The sequence below is a fragment of the Cydia pomonella genome, chromosome 1, assembly GCF_033807575.1.
Source record: "Cydia pomonella isolate Wapato2018A chromosome 1, ilCydPomo1, whole genome shotgun sequence".
NCBI classification, from domain to species: Eukaryota; Metazoa; Arthropoda; class Insecta; order Lepidoptera; family Tortricidae; genus Cydia; species Cydia pomonella.
In genome coordinates this window covers 38,393,198-38,419,617 of record NC_084703.1, presented here as the reverse complement: position 1 = coordinate 38,419,617, position 26,420 = coordinate 38,393,198, and the positions used below count along the sequence as shown (strand labels likewise).

The following is a 26,420-nucleotide window of genomic DNA, read 5'->3' as shown; positions in this document are numbered from 1 at the left end:
TTTTCCCCTAATTTTCATTTTCTTATTGACTTGTATTACATTGCACACAACTGTAAATATTTTTCGCTATAGGTACAGTCGGCGTCAAATACTTAGTAACAACCAAAGTAGCCAAATAGTTCGGTACACCATATATTTAGTATGGTGTACCGAACTATTTGGCCACGTTGACTGCTACGGAGTATTTGGCGCTGACTGTAATTATAAAATAAATTAAAATACTCTTCAAAACCTGTTTTCATGTGATTCAAATTCAAACACTCCTGTTTTTAAGATTCCGTGCCAAAACGGTACAAAAGGAACCCTAATGGTCCGACTCTGTCCGTCCGTTTGTCACATGGCTAAATATCTCGAAAGCTATCGATTTGAAATTTGGAATAGTCATGAACTTAGGTCATCCGCCGGTCGAACACCGCTAACCCAAAGACATTGAAAGTGTTATTCTTTTACTTAACGAAAACATTTTAGCTGTCAAAAAATACTGTGGAGGTAGATAAAGGGGGAGCACGATGAGGAATTTATGTAAAAACTCTATATATATATACCTATTAATTTTAAATCAATAAATCATCTTGGTATGAGAACTGACGTTATGACTGAAACTAGTAGTTAGTTTTAATATTATTTCACTATTGCTAAATTAAACGGGTTTTCGACTGTTCCATTCCATTCTGTAAAATTAAATGTTCAAGATAAATAAAAACAATTAAATCCATAGACTGATTTATTTGAAATATTGTTAAAGCTACATTTGACAGTGAGTTTCTTTTACATTCTTGTCGAGATACAACAGGGTAAAACATCCAATGATTGGCACTGAGGTGCTGACGAGTACCTGCTATAGGCGCCTATTTTTAAAGTCAGCACTGCTGCCTTAAAATATGGTTGAAGGTGCCAACCATTGGTTACGCGCCGTCTATAGGGTAGTTTACGCTATTCGGTGTTCTTATAATATAACTTGATAACGAAACGTTGATAATTCTCTCGATATGTACTACTTAACGCATAAACATAAAATGACAACAAGGTTTTGTTTTTGCAAGTTTAAATATCGTTTCTGATTTTGATACAAAACCTAGTCATTCATAATACATACCTAATGCTCATAGTAATTAACCTTTTAACCGCTTGGAATTTTTCATCGAGCGTGCTAGTGTCGCCGCGGGTACCTGTACGGGGACGGGTACGAAGTTACACGAAGTGCGGCGAAATGAGCTAGATACTCTGTCTTTTATATCAGACTAAAAAGGTTAAAACACTACCACGAGAAGATATTAGCTTTTCTTTTATTTTAAAATCGTTTTTTTTTTTTTTACTTATCGCGGTATATAGCGAGAATTTACATTAGACGATAGTATAACAAAAAACAAAACATTGTACTTACTGAACATAAATATTATTTGGTGAATGTGACTGCCAGTAGTCAGGTTCACAAAATAACAATGATTTTCACCTATACCCTGACAAGCTTTTATTTAGCATTTGGTGGTGGTAATTTATTTTACTGGCAACATAGAGGTACCATAATATAACAAACCCTAAAGTACGTTAAGAATGGCGACGGATTGTGAAGCTTGCTGCCGGCCCTGGCATGACGACCACGACCACGAGAAAGAAGAATATAGAGATGAAATGGGGGAGGGGGGAAATGATCGAACTAGATGCTCTTATGGAACTTTCAGTAAGAGTAGCAGAGAAAGCGCTATTATTGTGTGTCCTTGTCATAGTCTCACTTTTCCTTTCTGCCTACTTCTAATTTTTTGTTTCCCACCGTTTTTATGGTGGGTAACAATGACCCCGACCAAAATACGTAGGTTGTTGTTGGTATGTTGTCGGGAATGTTAAAACGTGTTTTCAATTAAGTCGCAATGCGTATGTTCTGTCCCTCACGGGCGCACGCGTATGACACATCCATATAATACTAAGGTGTATGATTGGCAAGGAGACTTTTTGAAATAGTCGAAAGTCACCGAATATTACCGATGTAAAACAAGAAGAAAAGATTTCGCAATCATAAACGATTTTACCACCAATATGCCGAAAAAGATTGTCGAGAAAAAGAAGGTGTAAGAAACAATATTTTGAATACAATAAAACATTTACATCAATAAAAGGAGCGTAGCATTCCAATGAACAATGTTTTCAATTTTTCGTTGACATGACCGGTACTGACACTTTATTTGACTACACATGACGTACCTGCACATTACTGCCATACAGGTTGTAGTGACAGCAAGATTGTGTCATTCACGAAGACGCGTGCCTTGACTCGTATCGACATGTTATTAAACGTAAGATTTGTCAAATTTGCGTGTCATCGTGAATGACACGCACTATAATCGGTCAAATAGAATACTTCGATATTTCGGGCTTTAATAAGGAATATTACACAAAACTCTGCGTTGAGAGCGCTACTAAAACAAACTGAGGACCTACCGACAAACACCATTTATATCACTCTTGCAAATTCGAGCGAAAGAGAGGCAGATAACGAAGTTTCCATTTTCGCGTTTTGCGGAAGGCTCTCTGTAAACAAACCGCCTTCATGCATCAGTATCTTAGTGAAAACTTTTCAAAAATACTGTTATCGGTCGTTTGTCTTTCATACTTTAATTTTTGATTCTCATTTGCTCAAAGGTTGACTGGAAGAGATCCCTTATAGGCATTCGCCTTTCCACATTGCCATAACTCCGGCTCTACTCATGCGATAAAATAATGATTTATACTATTGAGGGATATTTCAATGCTACTTAAGGCCAGATTTTTTTTTAATAAATGCAAATAGTTTTTTTATTATATATTTTTAACTGAAAGCTGTATGGAGTTACGAATTGCTTAGAAAAACGGCAATTTTGGGCACAATTAAATTAATTTCGTATTGAAATCTTTGAAAATCGAACTTAAATTTACCCGGGACTAATTATTATCTTACATCTGCTATTTCCAATGTATAAATCAATAAATAATCTTATATGCATATTTAAATATCAGAATTTTTTACTTTTAATGAAAGGACTCATTGTTGACACACCTATTAAATCATAATAATATTTACTCAATCAAAACGATATATACGTAAAAGAACGGTCGAGATTCGGCATTAGTAGCACCTTAAAACCTTTTTTTTTTTTAACAAAAACTGTCTATAAAATGACAGCACATATGGAGTCTCAACTACTGATTTTCATGACTGATGGTTAGGCTTCGACGCGTCGAAGTAAAAATAAAATAAAAACAAAAATAAGAGTTTTCTAAAAATGTATTTACACCACTTTAATAAGTACTGAAAAATCCCTCACAATAGTATAAATAAAATTTTAAACGCATGAGTAGAGCCGGAGCAACTAACAACTTTCGGATCAGCCCTCGTACTTAATGTTATCTAAGGCAGATTCTTTAAAAAGCCCAATGCTTATTTTGATGTACAGCACATGTAAACAAAAACATTATTTAAATATAATTACGTCTATTCTAAATATTATTGCATATTCATATGTCACCGCGGCCGGCAAACCGTCCCACTTTGTCGCTTGTCATAAGTTTATACAAATGACCTGTCAAGACGTCCTTATGGCAAGCGACAAAGTGGAACGTTTTGCCGGCCGCGGTCACATATGTAGACTGACTGTTTTTAGAATGGGCCACTTAGAAACCATGTAATAGGAAAATGGGGACTACGTTTGTATGTAGGAGCGGTCTACCATTCTTTGTCCCCTTTCATCTCAAGGATGACAAGGAACTCATCACAAGGATGGTATTCAACAAGGACGCCCCGAATTAACTAACAATAGAATACTTAGGATGGTTCTACCTTCAAGGAAAAAGTATACAAATGGCCAGATGGAGTTAAGCCCTTCATTTTAGAGTTGTTGAATTTTATCTTTCTGACAATTCCATAAAGACATGTGGAAAGGTTATTTAAGCATTATAAAAATAGTTCCTGCCTAATTACTCTAGTTTATTCTAAAAACGTTCAGTCTGTCCCTCACATACTAAGGCTTTATGGTGCAGTACTAATGTATGCCACAAGAACATCTCAATGGATGTGGTGCTTAATGATATCAATACGATTCGAATTATCAATCTAGAGGTAACGCTTCAACTTATGGATATATTTCAACACCATTCCCATTAAAATGCCCACTACTAATATAAATATATCTATATCCGATTCTAAACTGTCGTGAGACATACTAACATTAACCTAATTTTACGGTTTACACTCACGCGTTTTTAGACACTCGCGCGATATGTTTCGGATAGCCTAGGTCTGCTGTCTCGCGCGGAGCACGGCTGTCGTGAACGCTGCTCGCACTGTTAGGGCTTGAGAAAGGAGACCTAGGCTCTCCGAAACATGTCGCGCGAGTGACACAGTGAGTGTAAACAGTAAAATTAATTTAATATTTACTTAGATCAGTTTCCAATGATATTTTGGCAGTGTCAATTTAACGTACATTTTTGTTTTAGTCTATAAACCAGCATTTCTCTACTGGTTAACAGACTATTGATGGTATCGAGACATATTTAAAACTAAAGACTTCGTAAATTATTATATACGATGCTAAATGTGTCTCATTGGATAAGGGACATCTGTATACTTCACGATAAAGTGAGATTAATCCTGGCTATATATTACCTAGACGTTTTTCGCAAAAACGAGTGATAAATAAGATGACACATCGTCATACTTGTCATCTATGTTGCACAATATTAACTACGAAGTTCACGATACGTGGAGAACTAAATGCTGGTGATAAAATAACGTTCTAACAAATTAGGTTCATACATACAAACAATTGTGCCTATTTTATTAATGTGATACTGATTTATACTACCTTTTTTTAAAGTAAAAATTTTCACTATCCAGACGCGTATTCGCATCTAACGAATATCAGTAGTAAATGAAATCGCGATCTAAATTTTAAACTAATTATATTACGTTTTGATCCGTATAAAACAAGCTTTCAAATCATGGCAAACTTTTTTTATTTAAAGCTTTGTATTACATTTCATTTTACCTTTATGTCAGACAGTAAAAACATTCTATGACGTCAGGGCACTGTGTGTACAAACAACGCAAACTTACAGATACGCATATTTAAATAAGTTTAACCATATATAAACAACGAACTAGAACAACTATAGAAATGACTGTTCATGTCATCCACGATGACGCGCAGATTTGTCAAATCTAAAGTAATAACATGACAATAAGAGTTAAGGCACGCGTCTTCGTGAATGACACTATCAATAGAGTTTAAAAATGACCCCACGTATATTGTGTCACGAGCGACTCAACGGTACAGCGCGCAGTTTGAGAATGCGAAGTATTGTAATCCCGCTCAAAAGTATGGCAGGTAGAGGCAAGGAATAGAATCTCCATAGGCAGAACTATTGCAAAAGTGTCCAGCTGTCAGCTATAAATAATAGTTCCAAATCTCTCCAGAGTAGCTAAGAACCTAGGCGTCATTGACGGAGTGAAGTGCGCTGTCTAGGATTAGATTTTTTTCTGAAGTATTCTAGGTATTGTAGTGCCACCATTTATGGTTTTTTGTCGGACACTTTTTGGTATATGGAGATTCTGTTCCTTAACTCTACCTTCCATATTCAAAAGGTTTGACATACCTCTACCCTCCATAGTTTGATAATATTGACTAATCAGGACTTTTTTGATAGTGGATTTTAAGGGAAAATTGTTTATTGGTTTATATTCACAGCTAAGGACGGGAATATAAATTTATGCAGTTTTAAACTGCCAGGGTTTTAACTGTTTTGGAAGCCATTTTTTGTACTCATAGCTTAGTGGAGTATACATGGTGTAACAAAAATAGTGGGTCCTGATAAGGAAAAACTAGTAGCATGCCCTTAAACGGATCCCCGCTATTATTGTTATATTCTGTAAATGTGACGTTTTCAAATTGAAGCTTTATGGAAATAGCGCCTTATTGACAAACGACACTAAGTACCCTTTTGGTTGAAAACGGCACAAATGTACATACAGACGTAATTAGTAAAGAAACAACAGTGTCAACGAAAAGAACTGTACCCCTAGTGTAAATTTAGTCGATAGCGAAACGTGACGTACGCGTTTGCGTCTCATTTTGTATGGGTTTTTGAACAGCGCGCCAAGCGGAACGTTTTGGAAAGTCAAAAATCTCATACAAAATGACACTTAACGCAAACGCGTACGTCACGTTTCGCTGTCGAAAATATTTACACTAGGGGTACTGAGCACTCGTTTTTGCCAGTAACATATTTGCCATACGCAGGAACTTAAGTTTACTTATGACATGTTGTGCCTATAAAGATCAGTTTACGTACGTCCGTTATCCAAGAGAACGACATAAACCTCTTTATGAAAAATTGTACCCCTTATTATTAAGTATCTTGCTTTCGTTTAATAATATTTACAGTACATATGGTGGTACTTTAGCGCACTAGTGCGAAAATTAGCATATTACGTTACTGTGCCGAACATTTAAAGGGCCATATGTACTGTAAAACGTTGTACGATACATGTGCGAATAGGTAATTCGCAACTCGTTTCGAATTTCCTATTTTTCGCACTTGTATCGTAATGTACTATTTCATCACACTTGCTCGTAACCGGTGTTATTATACCATACTGAGATGGAATGAGCTATATTATGCCTACGGGCGTAATAGATTTTCTTAAATTTCATTACGCCCATGACCATGGCGCATATTGGGCATGTTTTTTTTAGTACGTAGGTATACATTAAATTAACTTTTAAAATAGTGACGTTTATAAATATTTTTTTGTGTATGATTATGAATATTTAATGTTATTAATAAAATCTGATAAAATTACATATTATAATAACTTATTCGGTACAAACACAACAACATAATACATATAAAACTTAAAATCTAAAAATAAATAATTAAAAACTATACCCCTGCGGCATGGTGCCATAGATGCTGGCAGCATTTCCTCGTTGTATCGCAATACTTATTCTCTGTGCGAGGAAGCTGCCAGCTCTACGATCGCCGGTAGCGTCTGCTATTTTTTTGGCTAATTCCTTAAATAGTGTAAATGCATTCGGACCCCACGGGCCAAGGGTCTCGACGCCAAAAGGTACGAAATCGTATTCGGGGCCGAGACCCCTATACGAGGGCTGCTATTTATATACCCGGAAACCGGGATTACAATCTTCTTAAATAGTATATTTGACCTCCATGGTAAAATTTGAACTTTTTCAAGTACTGGCCGGTATATTTTTTCTTTCTTATTAACGCTAGTGTTTTGTTTTTGACGGGTTTTAAATGTCATCTCGCTGCAAGAAAGGAACTCACTCATGAAAATATTCATGCTATGATTTATTATGATTTTCGGTGTGGTTTAACGCAACAATAGTGCATAGATCAACTAACTTCAACTTTTGGTGATGAAGCTCCATCTAAAACTACTGTGTATCACTGGTTTAGTGAGTTCAATCGTGGACGTAGTATGCTTACGGACGAAGTTAAGGCAGGTCGCCCGAAATCGGTCGTTGTACCACAAAATATTAAGGCTGTGCGAAAACTTATAATGGACGACCGACATGTTACGTACCGCGAGATAGAGGCGACTCTGGGTATTTATATGACTAGCATTAATAGCATATTACATGATCATTTAGCTGTAAAAAAAATTTGTTCGCGTTGGATACCGCACAACTTAACTAAGGAGCAAAAAGATGCTCGCGTCGAATGGTGCAATAAAATGTTAAAAAAATATAACCGTGGTGACTCAAAGGCCGTTTATAACATCTATACAGGTGACGAATCCTGGATCTATGCATACGATCCCGAAACGAAGCAACAATCAACGGTATGGGTGTTTCAAAATGAGCCGAACCCTACGAAAGTTACTTGTGCAAAAAGTACATTGAAACAAATGGTGGCCTGCTTCTTCGGTATTAATGGCCATGTAGCTTGAGTGCCATTAGAAAACCTTAAAACGGATACATTCCATTGGTACACGACCATTTGCTTACCGGAAGAATTTGAACAAATTCGTAAAACTAACCAGCGATGAAGAATCATTCTTCATCATGACCAGGGGTCGGACAAAAAGTGCGAATGACGTCAAACCACTTATAGGATGATTTCAAATAGTATTTTTGATTTTCATAAACAATTATCACGTATCATTTATCAATCTCTTTATTGACCTCTTTATTAAACGATATCGCCACTTGAAATGAGTAAGTACGTTTTTGACTGACACATTGTCAATCAGTACCCCTAGTGTAAATAAATTCGATTTCCAAACGTGACGTACGCGTTTGCGTTTAGTCTCATTTTGTATTGGATTTCGAAAGAGCGCGCCAAGCGGGACGTTTTGGAACCTCAAAATCCTATACAAAATGACACTTAACGCAAACGCGTTCGTCACGTTATGATGTCGATCACAGTTACACTAGGGGTACAGATGAACAGTCAGCGTCAAATACTTCGTAGCAGTCAAAGTGGCCAAATAGTTCGGTACACCATACTAAATATATGGTGTACCGAACTATTTGGCCACTTTGACTGCTACGAAGTATTTGACGCTGACTGAACAATAAATTGACTTCGTTATTGTTTAGCTAAAATTTATATTTACTAATATATAAGAAAACGCTCTAAAATGTCATCTTTACTCGAATATTGTGGCAATTTTCCGTTTTTGGAGGTACGTGACAAACACCTATACTGCTAATCTTACCTACTGTTCCCACTTTTGACTATTAAACCTATTTATCTGAGGATCCCACAGACTTGTTCTAACTAATTTCAAATAATTATACCTTATGGTAACAAGTTTCGTGAAATTTATTTTATTCACTACATCACCCTACCACCTGTATTATTAATTCCATGGATTTATTTACGATTATTTTGTTACTTCATTAATACTACTTTGTTACTACATGTCACACGGAAGTTTAAATACAAACTCAAACATCATCCTGTGTGCAAGATTAAGTACGTCATTTTTACGTCATCCGCACTTTTTGTCCGACCCCTGATCATGACAATGCCATCTGTCATACGTCACGCGAAACAACTCTATTTTTGGAAGGTCAAAATGTGGAATTAACGGGTCATCCGCCGTACAGCCCTGACTTGGCACTCAATGATTTAAATTTATTTCCCAATATAAAACATAAATTACGCGGTCAACGATTTTCGACCGCTGAAGATGCTGTCGACGCATTCAAACAACACGTTATGGAGGTATCTCAGGCGGAGTGGCAGAAGTGCTTCAAAAATTGGTTCACACGAATGCAAAAGTGCATAGATCATCAAGGGGAATACTTTGAATAACAATAAAACCATTTTCAGCCGTGTACGTTTGTTTGTTTTTTGTTTCCGGATATATAAGTAGCAACTCTCGTATTTGATCTTTTTTAATTTTTCGGCCGCCTCTGCCGCCGCACCGGCTTTTGCAGTTGTGCCGTGGAGATGAGACGGGGCTAGGGTGTCTACACATGTGGCGTCCCACACCAGCACCCGTCCCATCTTCCACGGAATTAGTGACATTCCGTCCGGTCTCTTACCATCGTCTCTTACTCGTACAATACCAGCTGGCTCAAGAAGAGCTGGCACGTTCACGCTGGCAAGAGACCGGCGGAGAATATCGTTAACCCTTTACCAGGCCAAGGGATATATTCCACCCACATCTTATATCGGTTACCGTAGTCAGGTTTTAACTCCAAACCACCTACAAAATATTTTGTCAATCCCTGAAAATATTATTTTATGATCTTCATTCAGAACACGCTTCTAAATTGCGTAATATATCTTCGGCAGCCGTTTAAATTCACTTGAACGCTAATTTTTCAGTAAACTACGGAGAAATTCGAACACTTTCCATAATTTCTATGAAACAGAAGTAGGTACATAGGTCGAACAATTTTTTGATATTTTGTAGATTTTGAGTGTTGAAAGCTAATGTAATCGTAAACATTGCTAAATATTCATGCATTATTGTGTATGACCAGAATTAGGATGTAGGTTGACATTATCCCATGGCCTTATTAGAGTTTAACTGTGTGGGAGCTATTTTTCCCATGGCCCGGTAAATTGTCTTGTCATGTCATAAAAACTCACGTAAGTAAGTAGTGATTGATATAATGTTTCGTAGGAGATTTGGAGTTAAACCTTGACTATTATAACCGATATAAGATGTGGGTGGAATATATCCCTTGGCCTGATCAAGAATATAATAAGACAAAATCTAGTATGACAGTTCATTACTTAGACAGGCGATGGGATAACCGTAACCCACATTTTTATTTCTGGTTTAAAGGAAGATCTCCGACTTTCATAAATACATTTTTTACAAGGCGTTCAATACGGTTGCAACAGCATATAAAGTACGTATTAAGACACGCTGGTTCTTCGGGGCCTGGTAAAGGGTTAAGCGCGGCGTGTCTAGAGAAGCGGCCGGCGCTCCTTTGGCAGGAGAGCCCGTGGTGTCCGAGGGCGTCGACATCAGTGCCGCAGGGGCACCTATGTGGAGCACAGACCCGGACGCCGAGTCGCAGGCAGGTTGCAACGCGCAGAGTGTGCGGTTCCAAAAATGTGCCTGTGTGTACTGAAGGAAAGGCGTGTAGCCAGGCGCCGGATTCCTTCGTACCCGCCGCTAAGAGTCTGGCGCGTGAGGAACCTATGCTGCGACTTAAGAGAGAGTTATAGATAATTTTACAATGGATGTCATCCCAGGTCCTTTGGGAATTTAGATTTTCGGGAAAATCCTTACCCGGGCAGGCGATGGACCAGGCGTTTTTAGCCTCGGTTAAGCCAGCAATCTCATAGTTTGGAGGACAGGCCTTTAGGATTTTGCCTACGAGAATTGCTGAGCTATGAACGCTTGAAATTTTGCGGATCCCTAACCGACCGTGGCGAATGGGCAGGGATGCCTGGGTCCAGGACTCTTCGCTAAGCTATAAGTTTAAAATTGATTCCAAATTAGTTTTGATAATGTCGTCCAGAGGTGTTAATAAATTTAGAAATTTGGAAAAAGAGCAGCAGCGAAGTACATACATTAATTTTGGTACAAAGAGGTAAAATTTAATAATTGATAAAGCGAAATGTGGACTAATTTCGAGAACACGACTTTCGTAATTTTGAAATTTGGAAGTAGTGTCGAAAATGAAATTCTTCAAAGAGAGCTTTTGTCTATTATTTTAATGTTTGGTGTATGAAAATTGAATTTTTGCCTTACATCCAGTTGATTTAAAGAGACATTATGGATAAAAAGTTCACATTTACTGTAGTTTAGGTCTAAGCCAATTGTTTCAAATTTTGATTTAATGGTCGAAAGATCGGATAGCACGGATTCGAGGTCGCCTCCCAGGGTTCCGTCGTCTAAATACCAAACATTAAATTTTGATTTTAAGTTTTGAATAATTGGATTAATGGCCAAACTGAATATTGCCGGCCCGAGAGGATCACCTTGCTGGCAGCCGACTTCTGAAGATATCATATTATCGCGGTAAATTAATTTGGTAGGGTCAGCATAGCAATGCAAAAGGTAGTTATAAATTTCGGGTATGTTGTTCTTTATTTCTGTCAGCAAGGTATCCCTATTTACAGAGTTGAATGCGTTTCGAACATCAATTTTGACCAGCACATCACAAGATGAATTTGAGAGATACGTGCGTAAGGCATGGACGGCTGCCTCACAACCTTTTATGCCAAAACCCATCTGTACAGGTTCAAAAAGGGGTTTTAATTTGGAGATTATATACCTGACTGCAATTTTGGAAGCGAGACGTCTTATAGTAGAGCCAACGGCAATCGGCTAACTCCTCCGTCCTTTTTGGAGAGGGCGATGAGATTTGCCCCGTATAGGATCGGAACTATGTCCGGATTCACATATCCTGTGTACATGACGTTAATTAATTTGGTTAGAGATTCGACGAGACGCTCACCAGCATCGCCCACGGAATGAGATGTAAGATCTTTTAAATGTTGGGGCGAGAGTCCGTCCAGACCTGCAGCAGAACCGATTTTGAATGATAAGATACCTTCCATTACGTCTCTGTTTTTTATTTGTAGGCAGGCCTGGTTTGCCGTTGGATGGTGGGAAAAAGTGTGGGATGGTGGGACCCGGGGGATGTTTTGTCTGTAAAGCCAAAAGAGTGTCGGGGGTATCCGGCGATAGCACGTCATTTGAGAAGAGGAGGCGGGCGGCACCTTTAAGGTCGCCATCGCTTATTTTATTTTCAATGTATTTAGAATGGTTGAAAGTTGTGTTTGATTTAATTTTATATGTAAATGCGGGCGTCGGAAGAATATTGGCTCAATTGTTTTTAATTTTTTGTGTAAGCGATATATTCGAATCATCTTCTTGAACGTGGAGGGTATGGTAGGAGAAAAGTAAGAGACGGTGCCAGTCTTCGGTGGTGTTATTTTCGGTACATTTGTTAATGATATGAGAGAGGTGTGATGCGACAGAAATTCTGGCCCCACGGGGTATTCTTTTTACTATGGAGACATTGTTTTTTAGATGGCTGAGATGAAGGTCAAATGGAGTGGTCGGTTGGGCGGCTGTGGGGAGGGAAGGACGCGAGTTAATTTGGCTATCATGAGATGGTAGGATATTTTGGGTAAGGCAAGTTCTATGGACTTTACCCGTATGGATATTAAGTCCTTTAATGTTCTTGAAAGCCTTTTGGCACAACTGGCATATGATTGACGCGCTATTGCCGGCGGGTTGCGTCGCGGGCTGCATTCACACTTAATAAATAAATAAATAAATATTATAGGACATTATTACACAAATTGACTAAGTCCCACAGTAAGCTCAATTAAGGCTTGTGTTGAGGGTACTTAGACAACGATATATATAATATATAAATATTTATAAATACTTAAATACATAGAAAACACCCATGACTCAGCAACAAATATCCGTGCTCATCACACGAGTAAATGCCCTTACCAGGATTTGAACCCGGGACCATCGGTTTCATAGGCAGGGTCACTACCCACTAACCAGACCAGTCGTCAAACAATACAATAATATACGATACAATACAATAGATGGGGACAACTTACAGCTACAAAGCACTAAAAATAATAAATTAATTAATTGAATCGATATTTATAATATTTTTAAACTATTTTCAATTGGGGCTAAATGCCGGATATGTCTGCGCTATGGATGCCTAGCCTATCAAAAATGTCAATATGACGGACGAATGTTTGAATGTATTTAAAAATTATTTCGCTTAAAATTTAGTCTTTTCCTCACAAGTGTGATGAATAACATTGTGTATGCCACGTATCAGAATTAAGACCTCGTGTTAATCAAGCCCTCGCCTTCGGCTTCGGGATTAAAATTAACACATTTTCGTAAATTCTTGTTTACCACCCTTATAGTTGATGAGATTTAAGTTCACACATATGAATAACACATTACAACACCGGTAGACCGTAAACGAATACGTTAAACCATTAAGATTATAAATAAAACCCCGTAGTAGCATTAGGGTTAGTCAAGTACTTCAAAACAATATTTCGCTTTTCTTAAACATAAATTAGTTTATGTTAAAAAATTTTTAGATCTTAGTTATTTATTAATTTACGAAAATAATTTATCACGCAAGCAGTTACCTATTATGTCTTTTTTTTTTAAAGCAGTGTTGTGGCCGAGTCATATGATATTTTCATAAGTTTATAAAATTCCATTATATAATAATAATAACTAATACATGTAAAACAAACACAAAATGCAAATTCGACTGTAAAATCGATTCAACTAATTCGTTTATAATCGCTAGATTTGACAAACGATACGTCTTAGTTTCATCACTACAAACATCAATAGACAATTGTCAAATGTGTGAAAATAGATCTCAGAGACTATAATACACAATCATCAATTATAGGTGGGTACTTGTGCGTGTAAAGAGGGGATGAAGGCATTGGGCTTTATTAATTATCGATATATATTACCGAATCAGCAACAGCAAAAAAAATCGCTTTTATTATTTCTGATTTTTATGTTAATTCGACTCAGAATCAACAGCTCTTTCCATCGGAAACCAAAAAAAGTACCTCGAAGTTTCCCTATATTTTTAAACTTTCCTTTGTGAAACCATACGTACTTTTGGAAATATGATAATAAAAAAGGAATAAAAGTTTGGGACAATATTTTCTATTAGGTTCAAAAGAGCTCGTGAGTACAAATCACGTAAAAATCCATAAATTAAAAAAGCAACATTTTATTAAAGAAATTCTCACTGTCCGTATGCTGACAGGCCGCCCCTGCAACTACAAAGGTTTGGTAAAGGCCGACCATAGGTTGCCCTCTGCCTGAACTGAGTCCACATTTGTATTTTATAGTGTATACAAAATATGCATTATACCTAAGGGTAAATTTAATTGCTACAAGTGTGGACTAAGCTAATAAGATTCGAGGAGCAACATTCTACAAGTAATTTCAATCAAACTATTAGTATTGTACACAGTAGGTAATTTTTCTAGATAATCTAGATGCATTTAATAGTACATTCGACTTAAAAACTATAAAAAACGCTTCATCAATAATTTTAGAGCTCTATAAAGCTATTAAACTAGAATCTAAGATGAGGTTTATTCTTCATCATGTGCCTGTAACAAAAGAGAGATTGTTAATATTTGAGTTCTGAAGGTGTAATAAATGTTGCGTCATTTTAGTCGTTTGCCTAAAGGCAGACGTAAAATATTAAATAAATATATCTTTACTAACCAAAACCACTAACAATAGTTATTTGTACTAAAAGAGAGCGAAGTTTGATATTTAGTTGAGTGCTTATTTTGAGTCCTGTGCAAGCGAAAGATCCTAAAATAGATTCACGAGCGTAGCGAGTCAAAAGCGCACGAGATGTAAATAACTTTGATCTCGTGTAGTACACAAAAATTTTCACGACAGCAGTGAGAACATATTTGGAAAAATACAACCTGAAAAAATGTAATCCGTCTTCATCACTATTTCACTCATGATTTCTTATGGTATTCTAACAATTAAGTTTAATTACCGCAATAAAACAAAACGAAAGAAGTTTAAAAATAATAATACGGAAATAATGAAATAACGAACATTAATTGGCAGTTCAATCGACAACCTTTATTTGTAAGATACAGTCTGAATTACGGATACAACTTGTCAACTATAGTAGAGATCGTTAAAAGTAAAATTATTTACTTTGCGTAACAATTACGTATTTTTTTAAGTTCATTGTTTTGATTGTATAATGAAATACGTAAAATATGTTGTTTTAATTTAATTTAAAACTTTTATTTCATTAATTATTACGAACGACGACTCATAGTATGTTTTGGAACGATGCGGTCTGACTTATTTCGGGGGTCTGTTATAAACTGTAAATATACCGTTGAATTCCGTGTGCACTTTTTTGTCTCTCTCTTTTTGCTAATGACGTGAAAGAGATAAAGACAATAGAATCCAAATATTTCGAACTTGTATTAGAGGCTCCCGCACGTTGAAATTACTCTTTACGCAAATTACCCTTCTTCGAGCTGCTGACGTGAAAAATGTATTTAAATGTGCGCACGTTTGGTGCGGCTCAAGTTGAGCACGGTGACCGCCCCGTGGCACGGGGTGGCATGAGGCTGTAGGTATCGACTTACTTATCCAGAGTCTCCCAGAAGCCGAGCAGCACGGCGCGGTCGAGATGCCGCTTGGTGCGGCTCAGGTTGAGCACGGTGACCGCCCACCGCGATACATTCGCGTCCAGCTTCATCTCGTCGAACTTCAGGTGGAACGCGCAAACTATAAAACGTACGCAAAGTTAACCAAATAATCATTCGAGGTGAGAGGCTTAATAAATACTACAAGCACGTAACAAATAATAGTACCACGTACGAAGGTTCACTGAATAACAAAACCCGCGTTTAGGTATACCGAACGTGCCTAAACGTTGCTGATTGGACCGAGCTCTTTCGAAAGGCTTGGAATGGGCGTGGCTACCGCTAGGGTTGGTACCGTCTGAAGCGAATACTGTCACCTATTATTAAGTTTAACGTACTTACTAGTTTAACAGATTTTGATATTTCCTGCAGTAATAATATGTAGGTAGCGTGTTGACGTGCCCAAAATGCGCTTGGAAATTTAGTAGAAGGGTTGGGTACGCAAGCGCTAAAAACGCACTAGACAGTGGAACAGCTACACTCTGTTAACGGCATTTAAAAATGTCTACTCCAGAACACGTCGCTATGGCCGAAATCGGTCAGGAGTAGTAGTAGTAGAACACAAATAATCAAATTTGGCTATATCTGTATCAAAAATTATCCGTTCCGTAGCAGTGTGCGGCAACCACTGCACTACCAAAATTGGGGTGGGCCGCATGTACTAGTAGCGGCACGGCGAAATCGTGGAGTGAGCCACGCCTGCTACGTCTTTGGAGTCTACATATTCATATGAGACCAGACATTACGTCGAATCTCTTAAGACAATAATTCAGTTATTTTAAAGTAAGGGGGTTTGGTTTCCAATAGAAACTCGAATCCATTCAAGAGAAATATCCAAATTTTTACATGTTCATAACATGGCGTGTTTAGATCAATAACGTCAAATTACTTTAGGTACTCTTATTTAGGTAATACCGCTTATGTATTGACTCGAGTTCTTTCGAGTTATATTCCAAAAAATATCTGAAAAAGAATTTTTTAAGTATTTTATCGGCAACTTTACGTAAAACTTAGTCGTGTTCTTCAAAATGAAGACTCGTAAGGCTCGAGTTCGTAGCTAAAGCATAGTTCATATAGAATTGGCACATAATTAGCAATGTTTAAAAAATAATAATTCCATGGCGGGAAAAAAATGGACACTTACAGTTCAATCACCAACCTTCAAAGTATTAATGGTGAAAAACTTATTTTCCTAGCTTGAAGCATTTTAAAATTTTCGACCATGAAAATTGAGAACAGGAGATTGATCGTGCACAAATACTGCGAAAATTCTTATTGATCCCGGACAAAGACAGCTAAGTCGCTTAAGATGCTAAAAGCTAGTATTTGTAGGGTCATAAAACGGTACAAACTAATCGGAGGTCTCTGACAAATAACAAGATTTTGGGAAAAAAGTCCCAAGGTCACTCAAACAAAATTCAGGACGGTCTAATTACATTTTATCCCAAAAATTCAAAGAATCTTCTAGAAAGATAAAGATGATTCACCTCAGAGGTGGCTATAAGAGCTATCGAGCAATAAAACAGCCAAATCGGACTGTCAAACAGATCCGACAAGCTAAAACAGTAGCTCGACTATTGTACGACCCAGTATTGACAAAATTCGAAGGTTGCTTGTTGTTGGACGACAAGACGTATGTAAAACTCGATTTTAATCAACTACTCGGTTCGAAGTTTTATATGGCCAATAATAGAGGTAATTTACCCGAAAAATATAAGTTCGTGAAACTTGACAAGTTCTCAAAAAAACATGATATGGCAAGGAATTTATAATTGCGGCTGTAAGACGAAAAGTTTTATAACATAGGCAACAATAAAGTTGGACCTTTATATTAAATAGTGCTTAGAGAAATGAGTATTGGCATTTATTAGAACCCATAACGGTCCTGTGAAATGTTGGCCAGATTTAGCCAGCTGCCACTACCCAAAAAAAGTTTTGGCATGGTATGCTAATAATCAGGCCAATTACATACCCCGCGAGATGAATCCTTCGAATTGTTCCCAATTTCAATCTATCAAAAACTACTAAGCAATCATCAAAAAAAATTAAATAAGACTAGTTAAATTGTCCAGGGTATCAATTCATTGCGATCTACAAGAAATCATACGCCAAAAATGTCGACAAAAGTGTTGTGCAGAAAATGACGGGGGTCCATTATGAAAACAGTACGTAATTATTTACATAACAGAGTTTTTTATTTATTTATACATATTTGAAAGCTAGATACATTACTTAAAATTCACCATTCATAACTTTCTTATTTTATTAACTTAAAAAATAAAAAATTTCTAGTGCATACCAATTCTATATGAACTATGCTTTACTCTACTAAGGAAACAATATAATATAATACTCACTGTTGGCAAAGATTTGCACTGGATTCCCGTCCCACGGCCACCCCTTGAACTGCCAGGCGGGCCCCTGCACGAACACCGCCACCACGCGGTCCCACTCGGCTGCCGACAGGCGGCTTGGATTGTCCACCACGCGGTACGGCACCTGCACCACAGACAATATATTAACCTCGTAACACTTAAGCCTATTTTTAAGTTTTTGAATTTGGAAGTTCTTCGTTTCTAAAGCTAACCATAAATATATGATCATTGTCAAGAGGGCGCTAGTTTAGTATGAAAAAGTTAGTTTCAATTAAATTCCGCAACATGGCGCGTGATCATATATTGGTCAGGCTTTACGTGAGCTCAAAACTCGTACACGTAAGTACGCGGGGTTAATTAAACTTATCCAACTTCAATCGCAATATTTGATGTCGTTATCGATAGACGTTTGTCAAACGTCACAAATCGTTGATAATCATTGGACCTTATCATTTTGTCATTTATGTATAATTGTATATTAGAAAGTAACAACATTTAAGAGGTTTTCTAAGTTATTAATAAGGGGGTATGTACTATACACTTTGAATGCCATAAGCCATCGTTATACAAATTGTAACTCACACGCCTAGATTAGGCATCCAAACGAGCCAATATAAACCCTACTTGAAAGTATGAAGGTCACTGATAGTGCAAATAAGTGTATGCCGTAACACAGGTGTCGTTGGTGACCACAAAGGGTAAAATGAGCGATGTTAAAGAATACGATTATAACATAAAGAAAAAAAACAACATTATGAACACAACAGCACATACCAATTCATCAACCGACTGAAAAATACAAGCATAATTAAATACAAGCTCTATATTATTACCCTAGGAACAAAAAAATCCTTGTATTAGTAGCCTTTACAGTTGGTTGGTTAAATATTCGTCACTTTGTTATTTTTTACGTATCAAATAAGGTAATTACCGTGATAGCAAAGTTGTTTGCAGGCATATTTTCACCACCCTTTCTTCTCTGAAGGAGCACTTCATTTTCGCGGGCTGCGCCTTCGGCTTTCTTTTGCTCTACTGGGACGAATCTGGTGGAATGAAGCAAGTTCAAAATATGTCAATTTAAGAAACTGTACAGTTAATGACTATATCAGCAGTCAATTAAAACGTTAGGAGACAATATGAAAACAAAGTGTATATCTTACTTAAAGTTATACTCGAAATCGTAGCACAAGACCAAAACACTACGACAATGTTGCCACAGCAATACAATGTTTGTAGAATAATATACTCCTTTTTTTCCAAAAATACACGATAAGAAAATTTATTTATTGCTAATATTAATTACATGATTTAAAGACGTAATTATATTTAATTATTTTTTCAGAAATACAAGACGCCCTCAAACATTCTTGATTTTCGGTTGTACGAAATTCTCATACATTACTTTTCGCCCCAAGCAAAACAAACCATATTTTTCTTACCCAACATAACCTACCTAACAGAAATGTGTGTTTGCTAATAGCACTTTTCAGATGGTAAATATAGAATCTCAGCGAAGTAGTAGACAAGCAAACACGTCTCACTTAATTTTTTTTTAAAGAGGAGGGTCATTTTTATTTGTTGGAAGCTAGTTTGAAATGTAGCCTGTCCTCCCAGCGACAAAATGAGTCAGTTGACACCGCGTTCATAAAAATTGCCTCAGCACTTTTGACGCTATGGTGAAATGGATGCACTCGATACAAACATATTCGTAAGTCGGTTTCCGGGTTTGAAGTCGGGTAAGGAATGTGTCTACTCAGTACAGATAAATAATTAAGCATAGAGTGCTCGAGTTTATAAGAAGTTTTAAGAGAGCTTTATAAATATTTTGCTTTTAATAAGATTTAAGCTAAACAAGTATTATGTTTTAAAACTTTAGCAATACGTTTTATTAGACCTTCCATAGAACTTCATAAATATTAAGTAACAAAAGTCATGTATGGAGTGAGCGCTCTATGCTTACTTATTTCTCTATGTCCGTACTTACTTGTGATCTTGCAGCATGTCCTTGACATTGTACATGGATATGAGGGAGGTGGCGGCGGCCGGTATGATGATGATGGGCGTGCGCGAGGGCCGCTTGCCGCCGCCGGCGGGCGGGCGCGCCGCGGCCACCGGCAGCAGCTCGCGCCGACCCGGCGTGCCCGCCGACACTGGCATTTCTGTCGACGACAGCACTTGTTATGCCAGCAACACAACATTTGGTTCGTCATTCAATTTGTGCTTAACACGAAGAAAGAAAATCTCGCATACACACAAAGCGATAAGAAATCACTACGCTAATTGTTGGTATTAGATTTTAGCAGTTACAACACATAGCAAGTTGTTTAAATTGTAATTGTCAACATTCAAGTCAATGACTACCATTTATTTAGGACAGATTGTAGAAAACAGGCAGATAGACTCTGAAGTTTGCACCGACATTGACACCAACTTTGCAGTGATGCATACAGATCCCATAGGAGCGCCATACTTGACGTAACACATAGTCTGTACGCTTAGCGTAGTCGAACTCTATATCATAACTGCCACAGACCTTACCGAAATTCCTTTGTTCAAGTACATAACCTAGCTATGTAATATAATAGCACTATAACATCAGGTGATCAGACAGAGAGCTATGTAACCTGAATTACATACTAATTTACATAACTTACGTGGCATTGGCCGCTGCTGACTAGGATTCTGTGGGGTGCGCGCTGCAAGGGGAGCACTTGGGCCTTCTGTCACTGACTTCAACGTCATGCCGTGATACGTCCCCATAGTGTCGATTTTGAAACCCTCCGTTTCTGAGGATACAAAGTATTTGTTAGGTCATACGGTTAAGGCATAAAATAACGGTACAGGAATATGTTTTAGACTTCAAATATTTTTCCATGAAACAGTAAATTGAGACCTAATACTAATTTAGCATCCATTAGTTATTGAAACTTAATGGCAGAAGCCTGTTGCATTACCATTTACAACTCATGATACAAGTGAAAGCCCCTTTTTAATTTTATTCATTAGATCGGGAAGTTGTTATACAAGAGATCTCAAGTAAATAGCCAGTGGCAAATTGTGTTCCACAACCTTTGAATCCATAGAGAAGTAACACTGACCTTCTTTCCTCGTTATAAATCTTTCCTGATCGTATCTGTTGTACTGCGCCTGCTGCGCCGGTAATGCAGTAGGCTGTGGCAGTACTACAGGCTGCGGCCGCGGCACCCCCGGCCTGCCTTCTTCGCGCGCTCGGATGCCTTGCAGCAGTGCCAAAATACTCCTGGCAAATATCTGGTCAATAACGCAAATGATTAGCCATCTCTTAATATATTGTATTAGTAGGCTTGATAATCTGCTTTAAAAATTGCAAAAGCAGTACATGGGAACACTGGTCATCAGCAGCGCACATAACCATTGCAAGGCTCTTAATAATTGCTCAGGTTGATACACAATGCAACTGCAAGAGTGAGGCCGGCTAATTGCCCTATCCGCCAGGGTAGGTAGTGTAGGTGTTGCTGAGGTAGTGTTGCTTAAAAAAGCTTACATAAAGCAATGATGCGAGTAAATCATGTATAGTCATAAAAAATTTCAGTAACAATCATGTCATGTCATGTCAAAACCCAATTACAAAACATTGGTAATTGAAATGCTACGTAATCCTTTGTCCTTTTTTTATGAAAATACAGAGTGGGCCAATAAGAAGTACATAATTTGTTCTTAAATTTTAATTATATTAAATTCAATAATACTATTGTTTTAAAAATATATTAACCCTTGGAGTGGTAAGCCGTCGACTCCCAACCGATTACATCATTTAAATTTTAAATTTGATTAATTGAATCTAATCTGTGGCATATGCAGTGTTGCCAGGCGTACGATAATTGTCGTACACGTACGATAATTTGGGCTCCGGTACGTTGTACGTTCCAAAAAGCATTATCGTACGCAAAAGTACGATAATTTCAGCCCATAGACAATGCCACCAAAAAAGTCTAGGATTTGAAGCAAAGTATGACACTTTCCTTGCGAAATAGGCTCCTTGGTTTACGTCAAAAATATCGAAATTTCCTGTAAACCGTTTGGATCTATCACAACAATACACAAATATAAAACTGTTTTTTCCGCAATTTAGACGAAAATTGCGTTTTTGTTTGATTATACATTGGATATGTAAGCTTATTTTTCCAGAAATTTTGGGAGTAGTGCCTTTTTGATAGGCGTACGATAATTTTTTCATCGGTACAATAATTTTGACACTCAAATACGATAATTCTCTTCTGCTCACCTAGCAATACTGGGCATATGCCACTTGAAGAGTTATTCAGGGTTGGCAAATACAAGTGGAACATAATGTCTGACATATGTGTACCACTAACAGTAGTCAAATGTGAGGCCTTATCACAATTTTCAGCATATTTTCGCACATTTTCGGCGTTATCTTAGTGCATTTGTCACATGGCCAGGTTTAACTGTTTAAATTTTATCAGCTTGTTAGCAAAGACACGTAATTTTAGATAGTCCCATAGAAATAAGTCAGGAGCTACAAAATTTGGGGAATTTGGGTACCAATCACTGTCACTGTTTCTCAAAAAGAATTGAGCAAACAACGTGTCAACGCAACAAAAAAATTGCTTGCTACTAGAGGTAGACATTTGACAGAAATTATCTTCCATATACAACAAACCAAACCTGAATAAATCTAAAAAATACTTAGTAAATTTAATACAATTAAAATTTAAAAACTAGGTGTATCACTCTTATTTGCGTTACTCTTATTCAAAATATGTTTTCTTGCATCTATGGGAATCATTTATGTGATTATGTTTATAATCATGAAATATTTCCACTTGGGTTATAAATTAGTACCAATGAAAAACCGCAACATGGCAAAGCCTAAATAGAATCATATCAATCTTAAAATTTTGTACATATAAAATTTCTTTGGTGTTTTTGTTTAAAAATAATAAATCCACTTACTTTTCCATTACTTTGTAATACTGTAGTCCTTGTCCTCCATTGCCTCTCCCGACTTATGATGTGATTCACATCATAATCCAAGATAGCTCTTAGATCTGAACCAACAACACCCAGTGTGTCAGAGTAGTCATTATTTTTAATTGTAGTCCTCTTTTTGGCTAAACGTTTTGCTTTAATTGCTGCAATTTTTTCCACTGACATAGCCTCTGACAATGATCTACAATTAAATCATGATATTAAACATTGCACAGTTACATTATAAATATTTAGAAATGTGTTTAATATAGTTAACTCACTTAATATTGTCAACAGTGACAGAGGCTTCTTTAGTAACTTCAAGTCGGGCAGCAAGCTGCTCACGAACTTTCTGCACATGGGTCTCTTCAATACGAGGCTTTTTCGCCACTGATTCACCGACCTCATTGTCATGGGTACGCTTAACCTACATCAACAAACATAAGGGTTAGGTTACAATTACAATGAAATAACAACTTCCATTTTTGAGCTTGATCATTAACTGTTAACTTAAGGCCCAAGCCTAGTAAAGCTTGGATTATGTAGTATAGGTGTGGTGTCTCTATTAGTAGGAGGGTTAACATGACTGAAACTATTATAGAAATATATCAGCATAAGTATCAGAACTGTATTTCTATTTAAAATTAAAATTAATAATAATGTCTGTATCTGTCATTATCAACTACAAAGTCGAAATAAATGTTTCCTAAATTGGTACCTGTGTTGGAATTTCCAGCGGGGCACTTTTATCAATTGAAGCACAAGTCGCAGTTTCACCATTCAAGTATGCCAATATTTCCTTACGATCTGGACGGCGCACTGCAGGTATATTAGCAGCCTAAAAATACAGATAAATAGAAAAGTAGTTAAAGCAACAACATACTTTGGTCAACATTATATGGGCCTATAGGCAAATGACTTACCGCTGCTTGTCTGACATACACTGGATGAGTTAAGTGTATATTTTTGAGAATAAAGAGAAGACATTCCAATGTATAATATTCTTTTATACTGCCCTCCTTGCCAGGTCTAGAAATAATAAAAAATAGTATATATCTATCTGCTACACTGTATCAGGTGCATATATTTTAGGTGCACAATATTAATTAAATAACACATGAATTCTTACCCCCACATAAGGTAGTTAGTTTTAACATTCTTCGGCCAAGAAAACTCTCCAAAAATTATTTGATTATCGCGTTCCACTATTTCTTTTTTATTTACATTATATTGTCGGAGTAAACTGAGCGGATCCGCCATTATTGCTTTACTTCGTTACCGTTCTGAAATACACAGCATTTATACAATTAATCTGGTCTAGGCTATCTAATACGATAGTATAAAAAAAATAAAAGCATTATTTTCACTGATAGCTTCATATTATAGCCAACGTATTAAGGTTTTCGCGTCTTGTGACGTAGTCTTTAATCACTTGACATAAAATACTAATTCAAGGAATATCACCACGCACAGCGTTTATAATATACGGTCAATAAAATGAGTAAACATACCTTGTAAACAATATCGCGATCCACTAATAATAATTTCAATTTTTTACTTTCCAAAAGTAAAAGAATTCTTGTTGCACAAGTTTACACTACCTCATTGCCTTGCTTTGCTTGCTGCCAATGCCAAAGAGCATATAATCACTACGTTTTAAGAGACGGGACTTCCATACTAGCGAGTGGAATCCCTTTGTTTCGCAAATCATTACCAAAATGTACGACAAAGAACTGTCAAAGAACTATAGTACCAACATAAGCAATTTAAATAGTGTAGTACGCTACACGCTTGCGTTTCTTATCGATATCGATAAAATGGGGAGGGTTGAAATATAGACTCTTGTCTACAAATTTTGTACTCGAAATCAAGTTAGGATCGAGTCCACATTTAAGTTGTATATTATATAGAGGATAGTTCTATGAGTGGACTAATACGTGGTCGAGCTTAATGTGGACTCGATTTTTTTAGAACACCTTGCTGTTCTTCACCGCTAGGAAGGATCAAAGTAGCACTATTTTCCCTACTAGGAGGGATCACTTTTTTCCTCTTTTTGCATACTTCTTGTGTTAAATTATTTAATTTAATTACCATTAATTAAATGTATTTATTTGTACCATAATAATTTCCTCATAGGTGATGTGAAAAGCAGTATGTAAATTTATCACGTGGTAGCAAAAATATTTCCACCTTAGGGTGGTATTCCACCTATCCAATTTCTTGGTCCAATGTCATTAATCAAAATGTGAGACGCAATACACATTGGACAGAGAAATTGCATAGGTGGAATACCACCCATAGGCGTTAACACTTGAATCCCTCACTACGCTAGGATTCTATTTTAGAATACCTCGTTACACTCAGATTGTAATTATAAAATCCTTCACTATTTTTTTTCTTAATTTTTTATTATTAAAAGCACTATTTTCAAAATGATCTGCAGATACATGTTTCAATAAATGTAACTTTTCTATGGGAAGATGTATCAGGTCTTCGTTCCCAACAAATTTAACCCACTGCCTACATCTGAAAACATACAACCTTGGTTATGTACAGTTTATATTCCAAGTGTTTGCTAATGAGATGATCAACTGATTATTTAGCGCTAATAAGCATCTATAAATCAAATCAAATATGTTAAATAATGACCATTAATGCATAGATGATAGATAATTTTCCACTGAAAATCTTCGACCAATTAATTGTGTGTCATATTGCATGCAAGTTCTCAGGAAATTTCACATATTTTATTTTATTACTTACACTGATATACAAATAAACATACAATTATCGATAGTTTTAGTACATCCCTAGTTCACAACTAAAAATAATATAAAATATCAAATTTTCGATGTGTTTAAAGCCTGCTGCACCAAAATAAGGTCAAAAGTATCTAAAGCAATACGTACCGGTCTTTATCCAAGGGACATTTCGCCATAAATCCCTTTTTCCGTGATTTTCTCGAGTGGCTCGCTTGCCACATATTTCACACTTAGTAAACCGTTTTCTCGGTGGCATTGTAACAAACTCGTTCTTTACTCTGATCACGGTTCACTATTTTCGATATTTTCACTAAATAATAAAGAAATTGCACGAAATATCCGAACAAAACATTGAAGCCTTCATAACAAACAAAACAATTAGGCTGACAGTTGACTTGATGTAAACTTGACAGAATAAATAGCACTGACGTTTTATTTTTCTTCGTTGGCAAAGATTTGCGAAACAAGTTCCATACAAAACTTATTTTGTTCCTAGTTGCGTCAGCCTGGCCAATGCTGCCTCAGAAAATTTGCACAGATAATGACAAAATTAAATTAAACGTCAGCTTCATTTCGTTTATAAAGAGGGCTAGAATAATTTAACCATGTGATTTTTTTA

General features: G+C 36.7%; 1 protein-coding gene and 1 long non-coding RNA gene across 2 annotated transcripts; both read right to left on the bottom strand.

Moving 5' to 3' along the window:
- Window positions 1-711: 711 nt before the first annotated feature.
- On the bottom strand, window positions 712-8,834 carry LOC133522520 (uncharacterized). Its single transcript, XR_009800066.1, has 2 exons — window positions 5,114-8,834; window positions 712-5,081 (listed from the first exon to the last, which is right to left on the bottom strand). It is a non-coding gene; the product is annotated as an uncharacterized LOC133522520 (long non-coding RNA).
- Window positions 8,835-13,086: 4,252 nt separating this feature from the next.
- LOC133522511 (parafibromin) lies at window positions 13,087-24,781 on the bottom strand. Its single transcript, XM_061857874.1, has 13 exons — window positions 24,551-24,781; window positions 24,169-24,322; window positions 23,963-24,068; window positions 23,758-23,877; window positions 23,321-23,466; window positions 23,025-23,241; window positions 21,167-21,338; window positions 20,723-20,854; window positions 20,053-20,227; window positions 19,000-19,111; window positions 18,051-18,192; window positions 15,634-15,775; window positions 13,087-14,613 (listed from the first exon to the last, which is right to left on the bottom strand). Exons 2-13 carry the CDS (start codon window positions 24,297-24,299, stop codon window positions 14,577-14,579), a joined length of 1,632 nt encoding a protein of 543 aa, XP_061713858.1. The 5' UTR covers window positions 24,300-24,322; window positions 24,551-24,781; the 3' UTR covers window positions 13,087-14,576.
- Window positions 24,782-26,420: the final 1,639 nt, after the last annotated feature.

Coding starts and splice junctions, on each gene's coding strand:
- LOC133522511 (XM_061857874.1), bottom strand. CDS start 24,299: ATGGCGGATCCGCTCAGTTTACTCCGACAATATAATGTAAATAAAAAA. Junction 19,112..20,052: donor GACATGCTGCAAGATCACAA/GTAAGTACGGAC, acceptor TCATTCCACCAG/ATTCGTCCCAGTAGAGCAAA. Junction 14,614..15,633: donor TTCTGGGAGACTCTGGATAA/GTAAGTCGATAC, acceptor CTTTTGTTACAG/GCACATGATGAAGAATAAAC.